This window comes from Myotis yumanensis, unplaced genomic scaffold (assembly GCF_028538775.1).
Source record: "Myotis yumanensis isolate MYYU_CA2020_CCGP unplaced genomic scaffold, mMyoYum1.0.hap1 SCAF_16, whole genome shotgun sequence".
Classification (NCBI taxonomy): Eukaryota; Metazoa; Chordata; class Mammalia; order Chiroptera; family Vespertilionidae; genus Myotis; species Myotis yumanensis.
The window spans coordinates 23,029,539-23,049,494 of NW_027223767.1; the positions used below are offsets into that span (position 1 = coordinate 23,029,539).

The window sequence follows — 19,956 nt, forward strand, 5'->3', positions numbered from 1 at the left end:
TCCCTTTACAACCAACCACCCCAGAATTAACTCCCACACATGCACCTCGAACCCAAATCTTGCCCCCTCCCCAAGCAAATCAGATTCATGTTTCTGATTGTAGGACACTTTGCCTTTGAGGTCTCATGAACTCCCCAACGTTTGCCCCTGCCATCCTGTTCCCGGGCTGAGTCCCTCCCTTTCCCCATGCACACTGAGCATGAACCTGAAACGTGGGTGCCCCCTGCATAATGCACCCCGGCCCCAGGTTTCAGCTTCCAAAAGCCCAGAAAGAAGCCTTTGCTGGGTGCACCCAGTGAGCAGGGTCACTACAGGGTCACATCACGGGCTCCATGTCATGAAAATGCCACAATATAAAACTCACTATTGCCAAAGTGCTTGGTGGCAAGACAGATGGTACTGGGCTGTCCTAACTCCCTCAGTATCCCCATGAGCTCAGCCCGGATCCTGGCAAGTCTCTCCTGGTTGACGGTTCCCTGGATCCCGTAACACTCACGAGGGACGGGGTACAGCTCGAACTCTAAACTGCACAGCCCGGCTGTGTGACGCAGCAGCTTCTCCACGGTGGCCACGGAAAAGTTGTTCTTCGAGATGGTGAACTCCCTGAGCTGGTGACAGCGGCTCAGGACAGGCAGGATGGCCTCGACTTGGGAGTCCGCCATCCCACAGTTATCCAGGCACAGGTCCTGGAGGGTGGGTGCCGCTGCCTCCAGCAGAGCTCGGAGGGGCTCAAGACTAAAATCCGCGAGGCTGAGGCGAAACAGATGCAGGGACTTCAGCTGCCTGAGGTTTGGGCACTGGAACAGGTGTGTCAGGTCTGAATGCGTCAGCCTCTGGCAATTTTCCATGGAGAGTTTGTCCAAGGGGGTCTGCAGGCACCTGAGCATCTGGTCCAGACGGCCTTGGAGGAAGGAGGGACAATCCATGTTGAGGTCCCGGAGGTGCCGCAGCCTGAGCATCTGAGAGAGGAATTGGGAAAAGGACCGCTGCTCCTCCTGCTGTTTCCTGTCCCAATCCTCTTCCTCCTCCCAGTACTCCTCCTCCTCCTCAGCCAACACATCGATGTAGGAGAGAGAGAGTCTCTGCAGGTTACTCATCTGACCCAGGTGGAGAGCAAACGTCCCCAGGGTGGGCAGGTCCCAGGTGCAGTTCACTTCCACTTCCTGGATGCAGTCCAGCTGCACCCTATCTAGGACCCTCCTGACCCTCTGGAGGGGCATCTCAGAAATCCTCACCGCCTTGCAGCACAGGTGTAGCAACCCTTCCCTCTCCTTGGCCCATTGGATGATGTACATGAGAAACTCATCCGCATCCCTTGCATTGAAGTTAAGGTCTAGGAACACCTCCAAGGGAGCCAAGGGATGCTCCATGTTGGGGCTGGAGCTGTGCACAGTCACTGGTCCCCTAGGTGAGCACTTCGGGGTGCTGTCTCCACACCACATTCTCCAGAAGTTGGCACCCGTGTCCCTGAAATCCAGCACCCGCAGTTTCCACCTCCTGGGCCTAACCTCCTGGGCAAGCAGAACGTCAAGCCCATCCAACACGGCTTTTAAGACTATCACCTCAGGCAGCTTCATCAGGTTCCCCAGAGGGAGCACAGTGAAGGGCCAGGCGTGCACCATCGCCTTCAGGGGCTCCCGGATTCTCCTACGGTACGCCTGAATGAACAGCGGCGGGAAGAGAGCAGCCGGCAGGTAGTCCGGAGCTGTGATGGCTGAGGCCTGGTCCCTCAGCAGGCTCTCCCCTGCCAGCTGCAGGAGTGTGGGTGGGGTCTGCCTGCTCATCTTCAAGGTGCTCAGAAAGGAATCCTGCAGAATCGTCTGCTGTGACCGGTAGGCTGTGGCTCGGATCTCAGACCTGGAGAACCACCGCACTGACTGCAGAGCTGGAGGACTCTGAATCTCTCCTCTAGTGCCTGACGTTTTTATACACCTTCTCAAGTGCTAACATCCAATCAGAAGTGTCCGTCTCTATCCCTTTATTCTAAAGGGATTATTGCTTTTCTGTTGTGACCTGGTTTGATGGGGCTCAGATCTGAGACCTGGTGGAGAACCACGGCATTGACTGCAGAGCTGGAGGACTCTCCTGAGAGTGGTTTTAAGGGACCCCCAACCCTCCAAACACAAGGGGCATGTTATGAATCCCTGTGAAATATTGCCACAAATGGAGTGGTTTCAAACAACACACATTTGTTGTCTCGGTCTCTGTGAGTGAGGAGTCAGGGCACAACAGAGCTGAGGCCTCCGCTTCAGCGTCTCACAAGCTGCAGTCAGGGTGTCAGCTGGGGCCTTGGTGTCATCTGAGGCTCGACTGGGGAAGGACCTGCTTCCGAGCTCACAGGGTTGTTGGCCACATTCAGAGTCTCCTGGGTTGTCAGGCTGAGGGCTTCGGTTTCTGCCGAGTATTGGTTTGATATGATTTTAAATCCATTTGTTTATGACTTAAGTGAAGCTGTTTTAATCCTGTTTATGCAAAGACAAGAAAATGTTTTAGAAGGGAAGTTATTTTGCCCAACAGGTGTGGTTGAGGGTTGACCTATGATCCAGGAGATCAAGGTTCATTTCTTGGTCAGGGCACATGCCTGGGTTGTGGGCTCCATCCCCAGTAGGGGATGGGAGGGGGTGCAGGAAGCAACTAATCAATGATTCTCTCTCATCATTGATGTTTCTATCTCCCTCTCCTCCCTTCCTCTCTGAAATCAATAAAAATATTTAAATTTTTTAAAAAACAGACAGGAAGTTGTTTTGATATAGAAGACTGATGTAAGTTGTGTCAGGATGTTGTTATCTCATCTGTTGTTGATAAGCGCTCAGTACCTCAGCTGCTAAGGGGCCCCCCGGGGGCTCACGGATAACAAGGGGAGAAGCAACTATGGCAAGAGGACGCACTTAGACTAAAAATACTCGGCTCATCGGCGCTGTCATGGCGGGCTTGCTGAAGAAGACCACCGGCCTTCCGGGACGGGCTGCATGTGAGAATCCACAGGAGAGGCTAAGCCAGGGGTGGGCAAACTTTTTGACTCGAGGGCCACAATGGGTTCTTAAACTGGACCGGAGGGCCGGAACAAAAGCATGGATGGAGTGTTTGTGTGAACTAATATAAATTCAAAGTAAACATCATTACATAAAAGGGTACGGTCTTTTTTTTTTTTAGTTTTATTCATTTCAAACAGGCCGGATCCGGCCCGCGGGCGGTAGTTTGCCCACGGCTGGGCTAAGCATATTGTACACAAAGATTCTTGATGTTCTTGAGCAAGTCTAAAAGTGCCGCATATAGCCCTAACTGGTTTGGCTCAGCGGATAGAGCGTCGGCCTGCGGACTCAAGGGTCCCAGGTTCGATTCCGGTCAAGGGCATGTACCTTGGTTGCGGGCACATCCCCAGCGGGAGGTGTGCGGGAGGCAGCTGATCGATGTTTCTCTCTCATCGATGTTTCTAACTCTCTATTCCTCTCCCTTCCTCTCTGTAAAAAATCAATAATTAAAAAAATAAAAGTGCCGCATATAGGAAGTAAACAGAAGAGATTCCAAATGGGAAGCTGGATATGGTTAAAGCAAAACCAGATGTTAGAAAATTAGAAGGCCGACTTCAAGGTGGCCAAATAGAAGAGGCGATTCTTCAGGCGGAAAATGCACTAAGTCTGGTGAGAACAATGATACAGTGGAAACCACGGGAGCCTTTAGTGCAAGCGTGTCCGACTACTCGGGGCCTGTGGGCCACATGCGGCCCACAACGAATATTTTTGCGGCCCAGCCAATATAATGGTATGTAAGAAACGTTTTAATAAAAATTTCGTTACTTAATTTTGACAATATCCTATTATACATAATTATTAATAACGAGCTACACTGTTCACTGGTGACTGATTACTACAGTATAATCATGTTGCATTCATTTCCCTACGTGCCTTACGTGCAGGCGCACCATTTCTCTCTACTAATACTAGCAGCGAATATTTTAGCAGCCGATGGCCACGTCATCAGTCTTGGACTGACTTGGTTGGTGTGCGCAGCAGGAAATATTTCGCTTTCGGAGAACAAGAAAAACAGGTTTATTTGCGTTACGCTTATTAATTTGTGCAGTTAACCCAGTGTCTGGTAAGTTAATGTTCAAGAAAAAATATTAATTTTTATTAAAATGTTCTATTTTATGTTAATGATTACTCACTTATTTCAGCCCTTTGTATTCAGCATGTCACTATTGAAATAATCCTACGTTGCTATGAAAATAGAAGCTTTTGTTTTTTTGCGGCCCACATAAACTTAAACCTTGTTTATTTGGCCTGTGTTAGCCTTTGAGTTTGACCTGCTTGCTTTAGAAGGCAGAAAATATACCTATTGAATTTATGGCTTTGGGAGAAGTAGTTTTGAAACAGAATATTGTTAATGTGAGTTAGTTGTTACTAACTGTGGAGAGCGGCTATATTGTTTGGACAGGTTCAAGCCTGGGACTAGTGAGAGGGCACGATCCTCCCGTGGCAAAGCCACGTGCAAGTCCCAGCACAGTTATAGCCAAAGGCCACAGTTGTAAGCTCGACCTTATGGTCCGAACCTGTGGTCCCATGTGGCTGAGTGATACAGGCTGCGGGAGGTGCAGCAAGTAAACAAAGCTTGATCAAGTGCATGTAATTGAGTAGATTGGAAACCCACGAGAACGTTGTAAACATCTTGACCACGCCCTTACTTTGCCTGGTGGAATCTGGCTATGAAATAAAGACTCAGCTTGCAGGCCTGGGCGCTGTCTTGCCATCAGAGAGGGCAGCCTCCCACCTAGCGCCCAGCTTTCTTTTCTTGTCTGTATTTTCTATTTTTTTTTTATTGATTTTTTACAGAGAGGAAGGGAGAGGGATAGAGAGTTAGAAATATCGATGAGAGAGAAACATCAATCAGCTGCCTCCCACACATCTCCCACTGGGGATGTGTCTGAGAGGCGCCAATATAATCAGGTCAGAGAGGTCAAGGAACAAACGGCATCAAAGCGTTACCAGAGTGTTACATTTAACAAGCACCAGAGCAATCAGGAAGGTTAGGAGGGGGAGATGGAACAATCAACTTTTATGGGACACAGCTGCAGCCAGGGAGGTTACGGAGATGGCTGCAGCCCGGGAGTAAACTGAAAAGCAAGCAACCTGATAAGAAAGTGGACAGGCATTAATTCACAACGGCGCCAAGATTCCCAGAAGAGTGACCCCTTTGCTTCCCCCGTTTGCTCCCCCCGTTAGCTAGAAAAAGTATATAACCTATGCCTGAACCCTTAGTCGGGGCTCACGGCCGCTGCTCTGCTACGTTCAGAGTGAGTTGTGGGCCCCAACATGTTGGAAGCTAAATAAACCCCTTGCGTTTGCATAGAAAGCGTCTCTTGGTTCTTTGTGACAGCGGCTTGCACCCCGGACTTTACATTTGGAGGTTCCACCGAGATACCGGCGGGGGTGAGAGGGACCCCTTATTTAGGGCTGGAGGCTCTCCCCCTGCGGGGAGGAGAGGGACCCCCTATTTAAGGCAGGAGGCTCTCCCCCACTTGTCGCCGGGCACGCAGCGAGGTATTTGTTGCAGCCGCCTCTGGGTTCCAACAGACGCTTCTTGGGGTAAGTGACGGCGCCTTTCTGAATAGCGATCGCTTAGATATTGGAAACACAAATTTAGTTAGAGCTGGCAAATCTGTTTGGTCGGGTGGCTGTCGGGGAGGGGCGTGAGCCTCCCCCGACTGCGACAGACAGACGTGTCGGGAGGTCGCAGGCCACAACCCCGGGGGACGCCCTGGTGGAGTCTGGAGAGGACCAGGGACGCCTGGTGGACTCCTGTCTGTTCCGTCAGTTAGGTACGGATTCTGATTCTGGTTCTGTAGTTCTGTTGCCAGCTAGGTCAATTGGTTCTGTAAAACCTTCTTTTTGGATCCTTCGATTTTTGTCTCAACGCGTTGTGTCTGTCTTTGTCTTTTGTTCTTTGTTTCTTGTCGTTGGTGTGTTGGTGTGTTGGTGTGTGTGTGTTCTCTCCTCCACCCTCTGCTCCCTCCCTCTACCCTCTGCTCCTCCTGGATGGACGCTGTGGAATGGACTCAGACTGCTCCTTTGGGTATTGTGATTGATCAGTTCAAGGAGATTGCGGAGGCTTTAGAGCTCCCTCAGAAATTGGGAAGTTGTTAAGAATTGAATGGATTGTTTAAACTCTGAATGAATGTCGGGTGAAAGTATGTGAGTGTAAAGACGGGGAGGGAGGGGGGAGGGGGCAAGTGTGCTGGAGCGCGGTGCGCGGTGACCGCAGCCCTCGCCCCGGAGCCTGGCCGCGCCACGGGCCCAGGCAGCTCGGCTGCAGCGGCTGAGGCCCGGTCGGCGGCGGGTGCTGGGCCGGAGCTGGAGCCCGAGCTGCGCAGCCTGGAAGAGGCCGGAGGCCGGGAGAGGCGGCGGCAGCCCAGGCAGCCCGAGCCCCGCAGCTTGGGCCTGCGCTCGCTCAGCGCCATAGGCGGCGGCGCGCCTTCGGGGGGCGGCGCTGGGGGGCTCGGGCCGGGCGCGGACTCGTTCGCGGAGCCTGGCGGCGGCGGCTGCGGCCGGCGGTGGCCGGCGTTGGCCCCGGGCTTGTGTGGAGCGCGGGGGGGCGGGGCCGGCGAGTCGCTTGCAAGAGGCCGGAGCAGCGAGGCCCCCGGCGGCGTCGGGTCCGGGGGAAGGTCTGGGAAAGGTCCCGCGCGGAGCCCACGGGCCGGACAGCTGGGGGCGGCGCGGCTACTCTGGACGGGAGCAGGGCTCTTCCCATGGAGATCGCGCCAGCTAGATGACAAAAAGTCCTTCTTGTAATTGAAAAGTTTTAAAATGTGTCTGGTATTTCTGTTCACATGTAAAGAGAAAAGCTGGTTTAAAACTAATGCGCGCAATTGTCCTGTTTTTGGACATTTAGATAGAGTTTTGAACTAGAGTCTCTTCACACATGTACAGAATAAAACCCAAGACTGATTATTTCCTAAGGAAAATAGCTAATTTTACCCAGGGAAGCAATGCAGGCTTGTTCTAGCAACAAGCCTCCAAAAGAAAATTCAGTAAGATTGCCTCTGTTACAAAATTTGCCAAAGTACATGCCTTAATAATAATAATTGGATTTGAATCTCAAGAAATTATGTAGCTACAAATTTGCCTCTTGACTTTCCCGAGAGAAAAATGGTGGTTTTAAAGTCAAGGGCTGGGCCAGGCCTGTTTGCCAGCCTCAGGTGTGGTTTTCCATAGCTGCTGGAAACTTGAGACCTTAAAATTTACTGAGTCAAACAAAAAAAAAAAAAAAAAAATGTTCATCTAGGTATTATTAATCTGAATGTGCCTCATACGAAATCTAGAGGGTAGAATTGAATCTATTGGTTAATTGTGCCTTATATTTTTGAAGTTTACGAGAAGTCGCTGACCACAGAGAGACAGACAGCTATCCCAAGATGACGTCAACAAGGCCTGTATACTCACAAACTGATAATTGCTAGCTGTGGTGATTCAAAGTTTTAATGGGGAATGTTATCTGTCTTTATTGTTTAAGTATATGTCTTTGTTGTTTAAAATTGTTTAGCTAGTGAAATTTTTGTTTGTATCTCCAAGAAAAAAAAAAAAATGATGAATGTATTGCTAATCTGAGGAATGTTAATTACTTACATGTCACCTTAAAAATTAATTAAGGCTCAGAGTTCTAACTAACTGGAATGTACAGCTTTGATGTGATGGAGGAAGGTAAAGAAATACTTAATGGAAGGTCTGAGGCATGGTTATGCATTTTTGAAGGACATAGAAAGAAGGTTTGAAGGCTAACCTAAAAGAATGAAATTTGTAAAGATTGTGTATGTAATAAAAAGAAAAAGATAAATGTTAAAAGAAAGATGAATGCATGATAGACCAGTAAGCTGGGACAAGTAGAATAGGGAAACTAAACAAAAATCCTGTTTTCCCTAAACCAAAGACATTTGGAGTAAATGCTTTGCATTTGCCTCCCTAAACAAAGGTTAAATCGTTTATGTCAATCTGATTAGTGTCATTTGTTGTCCATGCCCAGGGACAAATGAAGTTAGAAAATAAGCCTTATTTTGATTAGTTCTTTCATTCAGGAGGAGCTAACCCGGTCCCTCCCTGCAACATGAATGATAAAATGTATGTTAAGAAATTTTAAAATTGCTCAAAACTCGCTGCCTTGGGTCCAGTTCTGCATGTATAAGAAGGGACAGAGTAAGGTTTAGTAGCAGGAGTGGAGAGGCAGGCAGGGCAGGAGCAGGCCAAAAGAAGCTGGCGAGGCCATCCAAACCACCCAGCCGCTATTGGCCAGAGCCGCCTGAGGCAGACCTCCTCGGACTGGCAACAGCTGACTCTGACTAGGACAGGCTGGGCTCTTTCCAACTGGGCCCCCATGAACCGATGGTCGAAATGAAAATCGGGGGCCAGACTGTGAACTTTATGGTTGGTACAGCGGCAGAGCACTCGGTAGTTACTCAGAAGGTAGCTCCCCTCTCAGGACAGGAAGTCACCATTATTGGAGCTACCGGGACCACGGCTGCAGACTGTTCTGCCGCCCCCGCCGATGTCAGTTAGGCGGCCATCAGGTGGTTCATGAATTCCTGTATTTGTCAGATTGCCCGGTCCCTCTAATGGGCAGAGACCTTTTAGCCAAAATGAAAGCAGAAACCACTTTTGCCCCAGATGGCTCAGCACAGCCCTGCCTAGGTGAAGAGACCTCTTCAATGATCCTGCCCTTAGCAGTGCCGAGGGAGGAAGAATGGAGACTTTATACCCCCCCAGCCAAAGGCCCCCACATCTGTTCCTGTCAGGCCCCCATCAGGGGACTTGGATGATGTTCCTGTTATCTGCTCAAGAGCCCAAGACTGTAAAGATACTTGTTCACTAAAAAGATAATTGTCTCTTTTCTTGAGAGGGCTCCAGAGGGCGCACGAGGACATTTGGCTGCGCCTTGGCGCCACCCAGGCAAAAGGCACCTCCTGGAGCCTCAATGGAAAGGTCCCTACACCCAACTCCGTGGTGCTGACGACCCCCACCGCTCTCAAGATAGACGGCGTCGTGACCTGAGTCCATCACACCCACGTCCGGTCAGCGGACCCATCCATGATCCGGAAAGACTTCGTCAAGCTACAGCGTGCTCGACCTGCCTGATGCTGGTAACATTGAATAGACTTAGATAATGCCTGCATCTTCATGGACATGGCTCCAAAGAGACAAGGACAATTTATAGAATCACATGTTTAGTAGCAGAAGATGTGGCTGCCTAAAGCGGCCATGATGCCTATATTATGTTTCATTGTCACATTAACCTTTAATTCTCTTGCAGGTTTAAATGTATGTTGACTATCCTGGAAGGGTACTATGTGGGGTGAGCCCCAAAAAGTAAAGGGTGCCTAGCTGCCAAGAGGGCAGGTGCCCACCTGGGCAGGGAACAGTGCCCATCAGGTTTTGGTCTCTGTTGAGAGACAGCTAATAGTTGGCAGCCTGTGTACTGCTTGCAGGCCTTTATGACCATGCCCATGTCAGGGGTAGTCTGAAAAGAGAAAAAAAAAAAAAGCCTGTTTAGAGTAAAAAGTCTGAAGCATAGTTATACATAAAAAGAAAGTTTAATGCCAACAACTAAAAGGAATTGGCAAGGAAAGTCAGAAAATCTTAGAGTAGATCAGTATGTCTTTCTTCTTATGTAATTCCTCCGAAATTTGGCGATGCTAACATGGCAATACATTTCTTTGCATAGATTCAATAAGACCGGTTCCTAATAGTGGTTTTATTAACGAAAAACTTTGACTGGAGTATCATGTTTTAAAGAGCCCTGTCTAAGCTCTAAAGACTTGAAGCCAGTAAAAATGCCACGAAGGAAGCCTGGTATTCTGCTTGGAAGCCCTGAAGATGGCTGGCGCTGGAGTGTCAGGCCGATGCCCTACCATCACTGGCGGTTGGTAAGAGTAAAAGGGGAGCAGTAGGGATGCCTCTACGTTCCTGCGGAGCCCCCACACGCTCTGGGCCGCAACAAGTAGGAGGGCTACTGAGATGGGCTTAAAGCCTGGAGCGTGGGCTCAGGTGGAATTGCTACAGGTGAAGAATTCACCTAACTCAGCAGATACTGCAGGCGGGCCTGATGGCAGCTGGGTGGCATGGCTTCCTAGCCCTACGGGGCACATTAAAATTCAACCATGAAATTCCAGCAAAGGTAGTCAGTTACCATTCTTGTTGTGTTTATACAAACATCAGGACAGTAGATAAATTAATCTTAATTTGGCTTTTTAATAGCCATGGAGAAATTTTAAGAAGAAAAATCCTATTTCAATAGAAGTTGCTAAAGCTAAAATAGTTTCTTTCCTTATCATCAGGCAACAGTACTCAGCCTTAGCTGAGCCTGAGGGTCTCTAAGATTAGAAACCGTCCACAGAAAAAGGGGGGAATGAGAGGCGCCAATATAATCAGGTCAGAGAGGTCAAGGAACAAACGGCATCAAAGCGTTACCAGAGTGTTACATTTAACAAGCACCAGAGCAATCAGGAAGGTTAGGAGGGGGAGATGGAACAATCAACTTTTATGGGACACAGCTGCAGCCAGGGAGGTTACGGAGATGGCTGCAGCCCGGGAGTAAACTGAAAAGCAAGCAACCTGATAAGAAAGTGGACAGGCATTAATTCACAACGGCGCCAAGATTCCCAGAAGAGTGACCCCTTTGCTTCCCCCGTTTGCTCCCCCCGTTAGCTAGAAAAAGTATATAACCTATGCCTGAACCCTTAGTCGGGGCTCACGGCCGCTGCTCTGCTACGTTCAGAGTGAGTTGTGGGCCCCAACATGTTGGAAGCTAAATAAACCCCTTGCGTTTGCATAGAAAGCGTCTCTTGGTTCTTTGTGACAGCGGCTTGCACCCCGGACTTTACAGTGTCCACAACCCAGGTACATGCCCCTGACCGGAATCGAACCTGGGACCCTTCAGTCCTCAGGCCGATGCTCTACCCACCGAGCCAAACCGGTTTTGGCCTGTCTGTATTTTCTAAATCTTTCACCGCCCCCTCTCAGGTTCACCCATGGCCGTGCCGGCTCGGCCCAACTAACTATATTTCATTAGAAACAAAAAAGTGATGACAGATAAAAACCGGCTCCTTTGCAAGCCTAGAAACTGGAAGGGAACATAGAAAGTCTAGAAATCCTGGGGTTTACTGTGTTGAAAGGAACAATCATCTCTCATTTTCAACCTCTATGGGCTGTAAAATATTCTCAAAATAGGGCATAGCTTTAGGGGCAAAGCTCAAAACTAAAGGCATGGCTATGAACACTCAGCCTTAAGGTCAAGACCAAATCAAGGGCATGATCATTACTCCCCTTGTTAAGATCTCTGAGGAGAGTAAGACAGTCCGAGGGAATCCTGTTCGTTGGACAAAATGACTCAGAAAGGCAACTGGATGTCATAAAACCTAGCAGTGCCAAAGTACTTGAAATTATATGGAGAGAGAGAGAGGGCAGGGGCCACGTCTCAAAGCGAACTGTGAGTTTAGCTACTGACACTTCGTATTGTCCAAAGTCTAAATGAAATAAGGCTGACTTTTCAGAACATAAAATGATCTTGAGCCCCAGCAGGCTGATGATGTCGATAAGAAAAACAAAAATACACGGAAGAAAAATGGCAAAAAACAGGAACAGATATTTCAGAGAAGAGGAAGCCCTTATGGCTGGTAGACCAGTGAAGAAATGTTTAGGTCAGGGAAACCCAAATCCAGACGAGGAAGATATCTTAATTCAAAATAATTTGGTTAGAAAAAAAAAGGACACTTGGACAATACCAAGTGTTGGAGGGACTGTGGATTGACAGGGCCTTGTAGCGTTGCTGGTATTTTTATGTAGCTACTTTGGAAAATGAATGGAACTATCTTGTAACAGTGAATATCTCAAACCAGCAATTTCACAGATTTATATATACCTAATAGAAGTCTTGCTTATACAAAAATGGTCATAGCTGCGCTGTTTATGATGACAGAAATCTGGAGAAAAACTCAAATGCCCACCAAGAGGGAGTGGATGAATAAATTAGTAGTATACTTACTCGATGGAATATCACACAGCCGTTAAAACAATGAATTGCAGTGACGCTCAGTCATATGGATGTACGTTAACAAAATACTTATTGGGCAAAACAGGAAGTCCCTACAGTTATAAATAGTATGATGCCCTTTTAATAAAGTAAAAAGATATACATTTTAGTAATACATGAATTCAGGGTGTTGGCTACGTTGGGTTGGAGGAGTCGGGGAGAATGGTGTAGAGGGAAAATAGGTTAGAAGTAGGTGATGGTCCAGGCGCTAGCTTTTGTTTTGAGTGATGGTTCACATGCATTGATGGCATTATTAAAAAGAACTGGAACTTTTAAAAAGAGATAGTTTTGATTGCTTTTTTTTTCTTTATATATTTTATTGATATTTTACAGAGAGGAAGGGAGAGAGATAGAGAGTTAGAAACATCGATGAGAGAGAAACATCGATCAGCTGCCTCCTGCACATCTCCTACTGGGGATGTGCCCGCAACCCAGGTACATGCCCTTGACCGGAATCGAACCTGGGACCTTTCAGTCCGCAGGCCGACGCTCTATCCACTGAGCCAAACCGGTTTCGGCTTGATTGCTTTTTTAAAAAAGTCATGGACTATGAGCATTATGAATCATAGCAGTTGGCTAGTTCCACTCCTTCACGTTTCCTTTACTCCCCCAACACCTAACCCATGTCAGTCCTGTCGCAACACAGCTGGGTCCATCCCCTTTGCACACACCCGTGCCAGTGGAAGCCACCCTCTCATCCACCAGCACTTCCTCTATGGCAGTGATTCTCAACCTTCCTAATGCCACAACCCTTTAATACAGTTCCTCATGTTGTGGTGACCCCCCCAATTTCATTATTACAAGTTGAACATAATTAAAGCATAGTGATTAATCACAAAAACAATATGTAATTATATATGTGTTTTCCGATGGTCTTAGGCGACCCCTGTGAAAGGGTCGTCCGACCCCCAAAGGGGTCTCGACCCACAGGTTGAGAACCGCTGCTCTATGGACTCCTCCACTCTCTGTTGCTCTCTGTTTTCCAGCTGTCTTCCCAATGCCCTTAGATTAAAATTTAAGCTCATCGTGGCCTGCCAGGCTTCCCATGAGCTGGTCCCTGCCTTCCTCATAGACGTCATGTGCTACACTCATGCCCACACAGGTTTTATATGCCATTCTCACTGACTTTCCTTCTGGAACACTCCAGGCTGCTGTCTGCATGCAGCAGATGCTGCCAGTACCCAGCTCACGTACCCCGGCCAGGCCTTCCGTCAACTGGCTTCAGCCATGGAAGACGCCCTGCCCATGAGCAGTGGGCAGCGGTGCCAGGGAGCGCCCTGCCCAAGGACTGGCGGGTATTGGAGTATAGATACCCCTGTTCCTTTGCTTCTCAGTGGGATAACTCAGGGGTGGGCTCTGCCCTGTTTCCCAGAGTGTCCCTGGGAGATGCCATTTCAGTCACCTGCAATGGAGCCGACTCAATGATCTTTTATTGACATCTCCTTTTAAAAAATATATATATATATTTTATTGATTTTTTACAGAGAGGAAGGGAGAGAGATAGAGAGTTAGAAACATCGATGAGAGAGAAACATCGATCAGCTGCCTCCTGCACACCTCCTACTGGGGATGTGCCCGCAACCCAGGTACATGCCCTTGACTGGAATCGAACCTGGGACCCTTCAGTCTGCAGGCCGACTCTCTATCCACTGAGCCAAACCGGTTTTGGCGACATCTCCTTTCTTAAGTCCTTCCCCATCTTGGAATATCACAAAGCCTTGCTCCCCTTGACATTAACATTGCTCCCCTGCTCCCTTACTCATCTTTCCTGCACCTGCCAAGTAAACCATTTTCACTGAAATCTTGGCCTTGCGTCTTATTCAGAGGCGGGTGTAGACCGAGTTAGCTTTTGCACTCACCGTTCTCTCTGCCGGGCGTCTTCTCTGTCATTCAGGTCTCAGCTCAGGTGCCATCTCTTGACTCCCCCCACTAGTCCGACCCCTTTGTTATATCTCTTCATTGACGATTTGAAATGATAGTGTTTGTAGAATTAGCTTGAAAACTGTGTCTCTCTCCCAGGTTGTTAGCTCTACAGGGCAAGTGCCTTGTGTATTGTGGTTCCGAACACATTGGAGAGAGCCTGGCCCATAGTAGGCACCCTTTAAACATCTGTTTACTTAGTGAATGAGTGTGTGTTTTTTTTGGCTGGGAGGGATATCAGATACTGCATCGGGACTAAGATTTACAGCAGCTGTTTGAGTCCACGCGTTTCCAATTGGCACAGCAATTGCTGGCGTGTGCATGGAGACTGCTATCGTGTTTTTGAGCGGTTGATTCTCTTCAGTGAGGTTGATCTGCTTCCAACGACTTTGAAATGATCACAATTGCTCTGCTAATGACAGTCCCAGTAAACTTTCCACGAAAGCCTATCTTCGAAGTACCTCCAGCCCAATAACACTGTTAGCAGGAATTATCTATGGTTGAAAGTAAGAAAACCCTGTTCATTTCCTAACAGGCTTCAATTCAACTTGCCTTTCCATTGACGTACCTGAATTAGTAAAGCCAGACTGCATTTACCTGCGTGCGTACTTACAGGGGTGAGACGTTGACAAGGCTTGCCCCGGACATACAGATGTGGAGGCCAGAAAGAAAGGCTCTGTGTGCAGTCCTTTGGCGAAAGCTCGTGTCTTAGGTGGCCTGGTCCATCCCCTGTTCACCTGGCATGGACCCGCTTCCGCAAGGGACTAGCGGCCTTTTAGACTCAGGGCCGTGCAGACCGGAAAGATGGCCCCAGGGGCTGGGACTGCCTAGGGGAGCTTCTGAGTCTGGAGAGCGTGTGTGGACCTGTTTGAAGACTTAGTTCTTCTGCTGTTTGTTGACACAGGGCAGACGAGGTTGGAGTCTCAGGTTCTATTGAGACACGGGCTGGTTCATTAGTTCATCAGCACATTCAACAGCAGAATCACACGCACTGTGTTCAGCCAGGAGCTCAGAGACCAGACAGGAAAGGGGTCTGAGGAAGCACCGAGCAAGGAGCACAGCACCTGGACCCAGAGGAGCGTGGGGGCTGGAGGAAGGGGGAGGCCTTAGGGGGAAGGTGACTTTGGAGGCGAGTAGAAGCTCACACTGAGATGAAGCAGAGAGAGGAGGTTATTTTGCCACAGAGAGGATCATCCATGAAGATCAGGGCGTGTCTGCAGAAAGATGTGGAATCCCGCCTCAGTGCACAGAGGGTGTAGATGAAGTTACAGGTGGCATTTGTCTTGGTCAGATCAGGAGGAACGGTGCAGCATAAGCCCAGATGCGAAGAGACTAGGAGAGTGACAGCAGCTAGTCATGTCTACTACCGCAAGTACTTTGTGGGCGGCGGGCCGCAGCTGGCGGGGTGCATGGGAACTGATGGAGGTGGCGGTCAGGTGTCCGGGTGGCCTGAGTGTCCATAGTCCCATCTCTGCAATGACGTTTCAGTGTGACCTGGGGAAGTCAGTTTCTGCTTTCTGAGACACCATTTCCCCCGTCTGTAACAGGAAGAGAATGTGCTGGATACGTGATTCTTATCTTCTGGGGCCTGAATTACAGGTATAGGACATAAGTTGTTGTTCTTTTTAATATATTTTTATTGATTTCAGAGAGTAAGAGAGAGACGGAAACATGAATGATGAGAGAGAATCATTGATCGGCTGCCTCCTGTACGCCCCCCACTGGGGATCGAGCTCTCAACTTGGGCATGTGCCCTGACCGGGAATCGAGCTGTGACTTTCTATTTCATAGGTCCATGCTCAACCGCTGAGCTACACTGGCCCAGGGTGGTACATAAGTTTTGATGCTGGTTCTGAAATGAGACCAAGGCACCTTTCAAAAGCTCACCCAGGACACTTTCAGAGCCACTGTGGGCGGATGGTCTTCTAGGCCCGTTCAACTCTGACACGCCAGGACACCCACACAGGTGTTCGTCTGAAGAATGCACGGAGCAGAGGGGTGGCAGAGATCTGAGACCTTCATGGGGGAGGTCCAGGCAGGGAGTGGGGCCTCTTCAAAGGAGGCTGAATGGGAGTAGCGGAAGGGTCATTGAGGAGACAAAGGCATTGGAAATGGGCAGAAAGTTCACAGAGGGAGACAGCGAGGAGGGCCCTGCAGGGGGAGGTTACAGTGGAAGCAAAGTCCTGGACACAGAAAAGCATGTGGCAAGTTCAGGAATCAAGACATGCAGGGACCCAGGGAGATATTCCAGGAGGAGCCACGAATGACCAGTGAGCAGCTCGAGCTTCGTGCACTTGACGATGGGAAGCCACTGCTGCTTTGTGAGCTAAGAGAGTGCATGGCCGCGCAGATCAGCTGGGCCCAGACTCGATGAGCATAGAGTGCACGCTGGCCTCATGGTTTTAACCCACAAATTCGGCCCAGCTCCTCTTTCTTGAGCATCTACTACGTGCTACTTATTGTAAGCACTACGCACAGTGGCTTCACGACCTGGCCACTCTGTAGCTGTACCGTCGCATCTCTTACAGCCGTTTCCTCACCCCTGTCATTCTCCTTATCCCCCCACCCCCGCCCCACTCCAGCTCCCCCTGGCATCTCTGAATGAAGGTGCTCCGTGGAGGCTCACTGTTCACACACAGCCCCTTCCTCGGTTGGCATGCCCCTTCCCATTCTGCCCTCCGTGGGAGACTCTGCTGATGAGCCTTCCCCTGGGAGGCCTCGCTGATGCCTTCGGAGAGCTCCTCCTCACCCTCCATGCGGCTCATCTACTGCTGTCCTGGCTCCGGGTGCCTTTTACTGTTTATGTGTGAGTCACTGGGCAGCCGCCGGAGGTCAGGCGTGCATTTCATTGGTTTTCCTGGTCCAACTGATGGCTGTTGGAACAGGGCAAGATGCCAAGTGTCTGGTGATTAAGATCACTGAAATGGGAACTATCTGGGGAGGGCTCAAACATTGTTTAATTATCACACACCAGTGAGGCATATGTAACCATTCGCACGTAGCACTGGATAGGTGACTAGGGTGAGTTTATGCAATTGCTGATTGGCAGAATGGGCATCAAAGGCGCATGTGTCTTAGTCCTGGTCCAGAGCCCTGTAGCTGGGGACAGTGGCTGCATCCCTGGATGAAAAGATGTGGGATCGGAGAAGCCACAAGCAGGCCGCTTCCTCTCACTCTTCTCAGCTTCTCAGAGGGGCAGCTTACATTTTTTCAAGATCCTTATCTGCTCCCACACGAGGGGGCGTTTCCATGCACTTGCACATCCATCCCTTGGAGGAGTGGGGAGGGGCATGGTCAACACGGCCACTGGACCCGAGTACCCACCTCTCCTCCCCGTGACTCCCCCACCTGGGAGCACCCAGCTCTCTCTCTAAATGCCCTGGCCCCAGGGGAAGGCTCAGCTATAAGAGCACCTGCTTCACCAGACTCGTGAGACCTCTCCGGAGAGACCCGAGCCAGCCGTGATGAAGCTCATCACCCTGGCCTTGGTGTGCCTGCCGCAGGTGGGGACGTGGCTGCAGGATGGGGACAGCTGGAGCCGAGAAGTGGGGCTGGCGTCCCTTAGCTTCACCTTGGGGAGGGCAGCAACGTGGGCAGGCACCCTCCACTCCCTGCCTCCGTCTCCCCTGCTCCAGGGAGAATTCTTCTGGAAGAGGAGGAATGGGTGGGGGCACAGGGCCCGTAGGAGAACCAGGAGTCTGGGTCGCCACAGGCAGCTGAGCCACTGGCTCCTGCAAAAGGAGGCCCTGCCTCGTCCAGACCCTGCAGACTGACGGATGGAGGGGGCTGGGAGGTATTAGTCCAAGCTGGAGGCCTGAGGTCCGGAGGGGCCCTGGGTCTGGCCTCCACAATGTAACAGATAAAGGGCAGAGGTCAGGACCCGGGGCTGTAAGAGTTGGCTTAACCATAGGCAAGTCACTTCACTTCTCAAACTCTGGTTTCTCCATCATTAACGTGGGACTGAGAATGTCTAACACCCAAGGCTGTTTAGGGAATACGGACCCAATGCTAAATACACGAAAGGGACTTCGTACACAGTAAGACCAGGAGGAAGGAGCAGGATTGGAATGCAAGTCTTTGGAAGGCGGGGTGTGGGAGGGGGTGTACAAACGGGCAGGGTCAGGTGGGGGGTCAGGACAGAGCCGAGGACTGGGAGCAGGGCATTCTGAGAGCCAGCGGAGGAGCTGACCAGTCCCTGGATGCTCTTCCCTTGTCGCTCTATCAGTCTGGGCTCCTTGAACGGTGTCTAATCCTGCCCCAGGTTCTTGGACCACAGTTGTCCTTCATGGGCCGGGCTCACCAGGCCCCCAGAGCATGAGATCCAGTGCCCTTGAACCCAAATACTGGGGCAGAACCTCGTAGGAGTGGTCCAATGTCAGAAGTGGAAGAGCCTTTAGAAAACAGTCTAGAGCAGGGGTGGGCAAACTTTTTGACTCGAGGGCCACAATGGGTTCTTAAACTGGACCAGAGGGCCGGAATAAAAGCATGGATGGAGTGTTTGTGAGAACTAATATAAATTCAAAGTAAACATCATTACATAAAATGGTACGGTCTTTTTTTTTTTTTTTTTTTTTTAGTTTTATTCATTTCAAACGGCCCGATCCGGCCCACGGCTGGTCTAGAGACTGGTTTATTTTACAGATGGGAGGGCTGAGGCGCAGGTGGTTTTGCTCAAGGCCACCCACTGGTTTGTGGGGAGCTAGGATCTGAACCCCAGTGTCCAGACTCTGCCTAAACACAGAACGAGGTGGGTGGTGGGACAGTGCTACCCCAGGGTGGTTCCAAAGCCTGAGCCTGTCCTGCGAGGGTTTTTTGTTTGTTATTTTAATCCTCTAATTCCATTGAGAAAGGGAAAGACAGAGAAATATCGATGTGAGAGAAACACATCGATTGGTTGTCTCCTGCATGCGCCCTGACCTGGGAAGAGCCTGCAACCGATAGGCACCGTTGACCAGAACTGAACCAGGGACCCTTTGGCCTGCAGGCCGAAGCTCTATCCGCAGAGCCAAATCTGCTAGGGTGGTTTTTTTTGTTGTTGAAAGAGAAAAGAAATCCAGGTTGACCAGATGCGAGCCATTTTTTGCGTTTCTCTTCTAGTGCACGTGCCGTCTTCCTATTGTTGCTTCACATTTGTGAAGAAAGAGGGGCATCCGTGTTACAGAAACTCCAGTTCCTCCTGCTCCCACCGGGATGGTCCAATAATGTGAGTGCCATTCCCTGCTCCGCTCCCGACTTCCTCCTCCAGAGAACAGAAACCGCTACTGGAATTCGAATAGCGGACGCTAGGTGGCGATGTCCCACCAGATTAAGGTTTCTAAACCCTGGGAGCAAGGCCTTCAAAACCTGGGTGCAGAGCTGAGTGTGGGCGCCAGGGGGAGCTCCGCGCGTCCTCGCCTGCGCCAGGAGGCTGCACCGGTGTGTCCTGCAGTGACTAGTTTCTTGGCGCTCCGAGGAGCCAAGTGTTGTATCCTAACACTGCATTTTATGCCCAGGGGAAGGAACTGCTGACACGCTCCCGGTATTACTGCACAGGAAGAAGAGTGAGGGGGTCACGACTAGTTCCTGATTCCAGATTTGCCAACCTCTAGTCTTGGGTGGCCTTGGGCCGGTGGCTCTCTGCCCTGCATTCTCCAGGTGCTCCTTTGCACTCCTGCCGGTGAGGTGGAGCAAGTACCATGGCTGCACCCCGGGGTCCTCACAACCTTGACTGAGGTAGTTGACAGTTGAGGTGTATATTGTCTTGGTTAACCAACTCGGGGCACATCTTTTCATGATCATAAAAACTGAGGTTCAGGGAGGTGGAAAGAGTTGTTGGAGATCACCCAGATAATTAAGGCAGAATTGGTCTGCTGTTAGGGCCATCGCCAAGCTCAGGAGGTGGGCGGATCAGAAAAGAACCACACACCCACACACATCCTTAGAATGACTGAACGGAGAAACGGGAAGAGGTGAGCAGAGGGGCCC

At 50.0% G+C, this 19,956-nt stretch overlaps 1 protein-coding gene across 1 annotated transcript; it reads right to left on the minus strand.

The window, feature by feature from the left end:
- Positions 1-335: 335 nt before the first annotated feature.
- LOC138995004 (PRAME family member 15-like) lies at positions 336-1,784 on the minus strand. The gene has a single exon (XM_070395377.1). It carries the CDS (start codon positions 1,782-1,784, stop codon positions 336-338), a length of 1,449 nt encoding a protein of 482 aa, XP_070251478.1.
- Positions 1,785-19,956: the final 18,172 nt, after the last annotated feature.

Bases quoted from the DNA above. Each gene is read 5' to 3' on its own strand.
- LOC138995004 (XM_070395377.1), bottom strand. From the start codon at position 1,784: ATGAGCAGGCAGACCCCACCCACACTCCTGCAGCTGGCAGGGGAGAGC.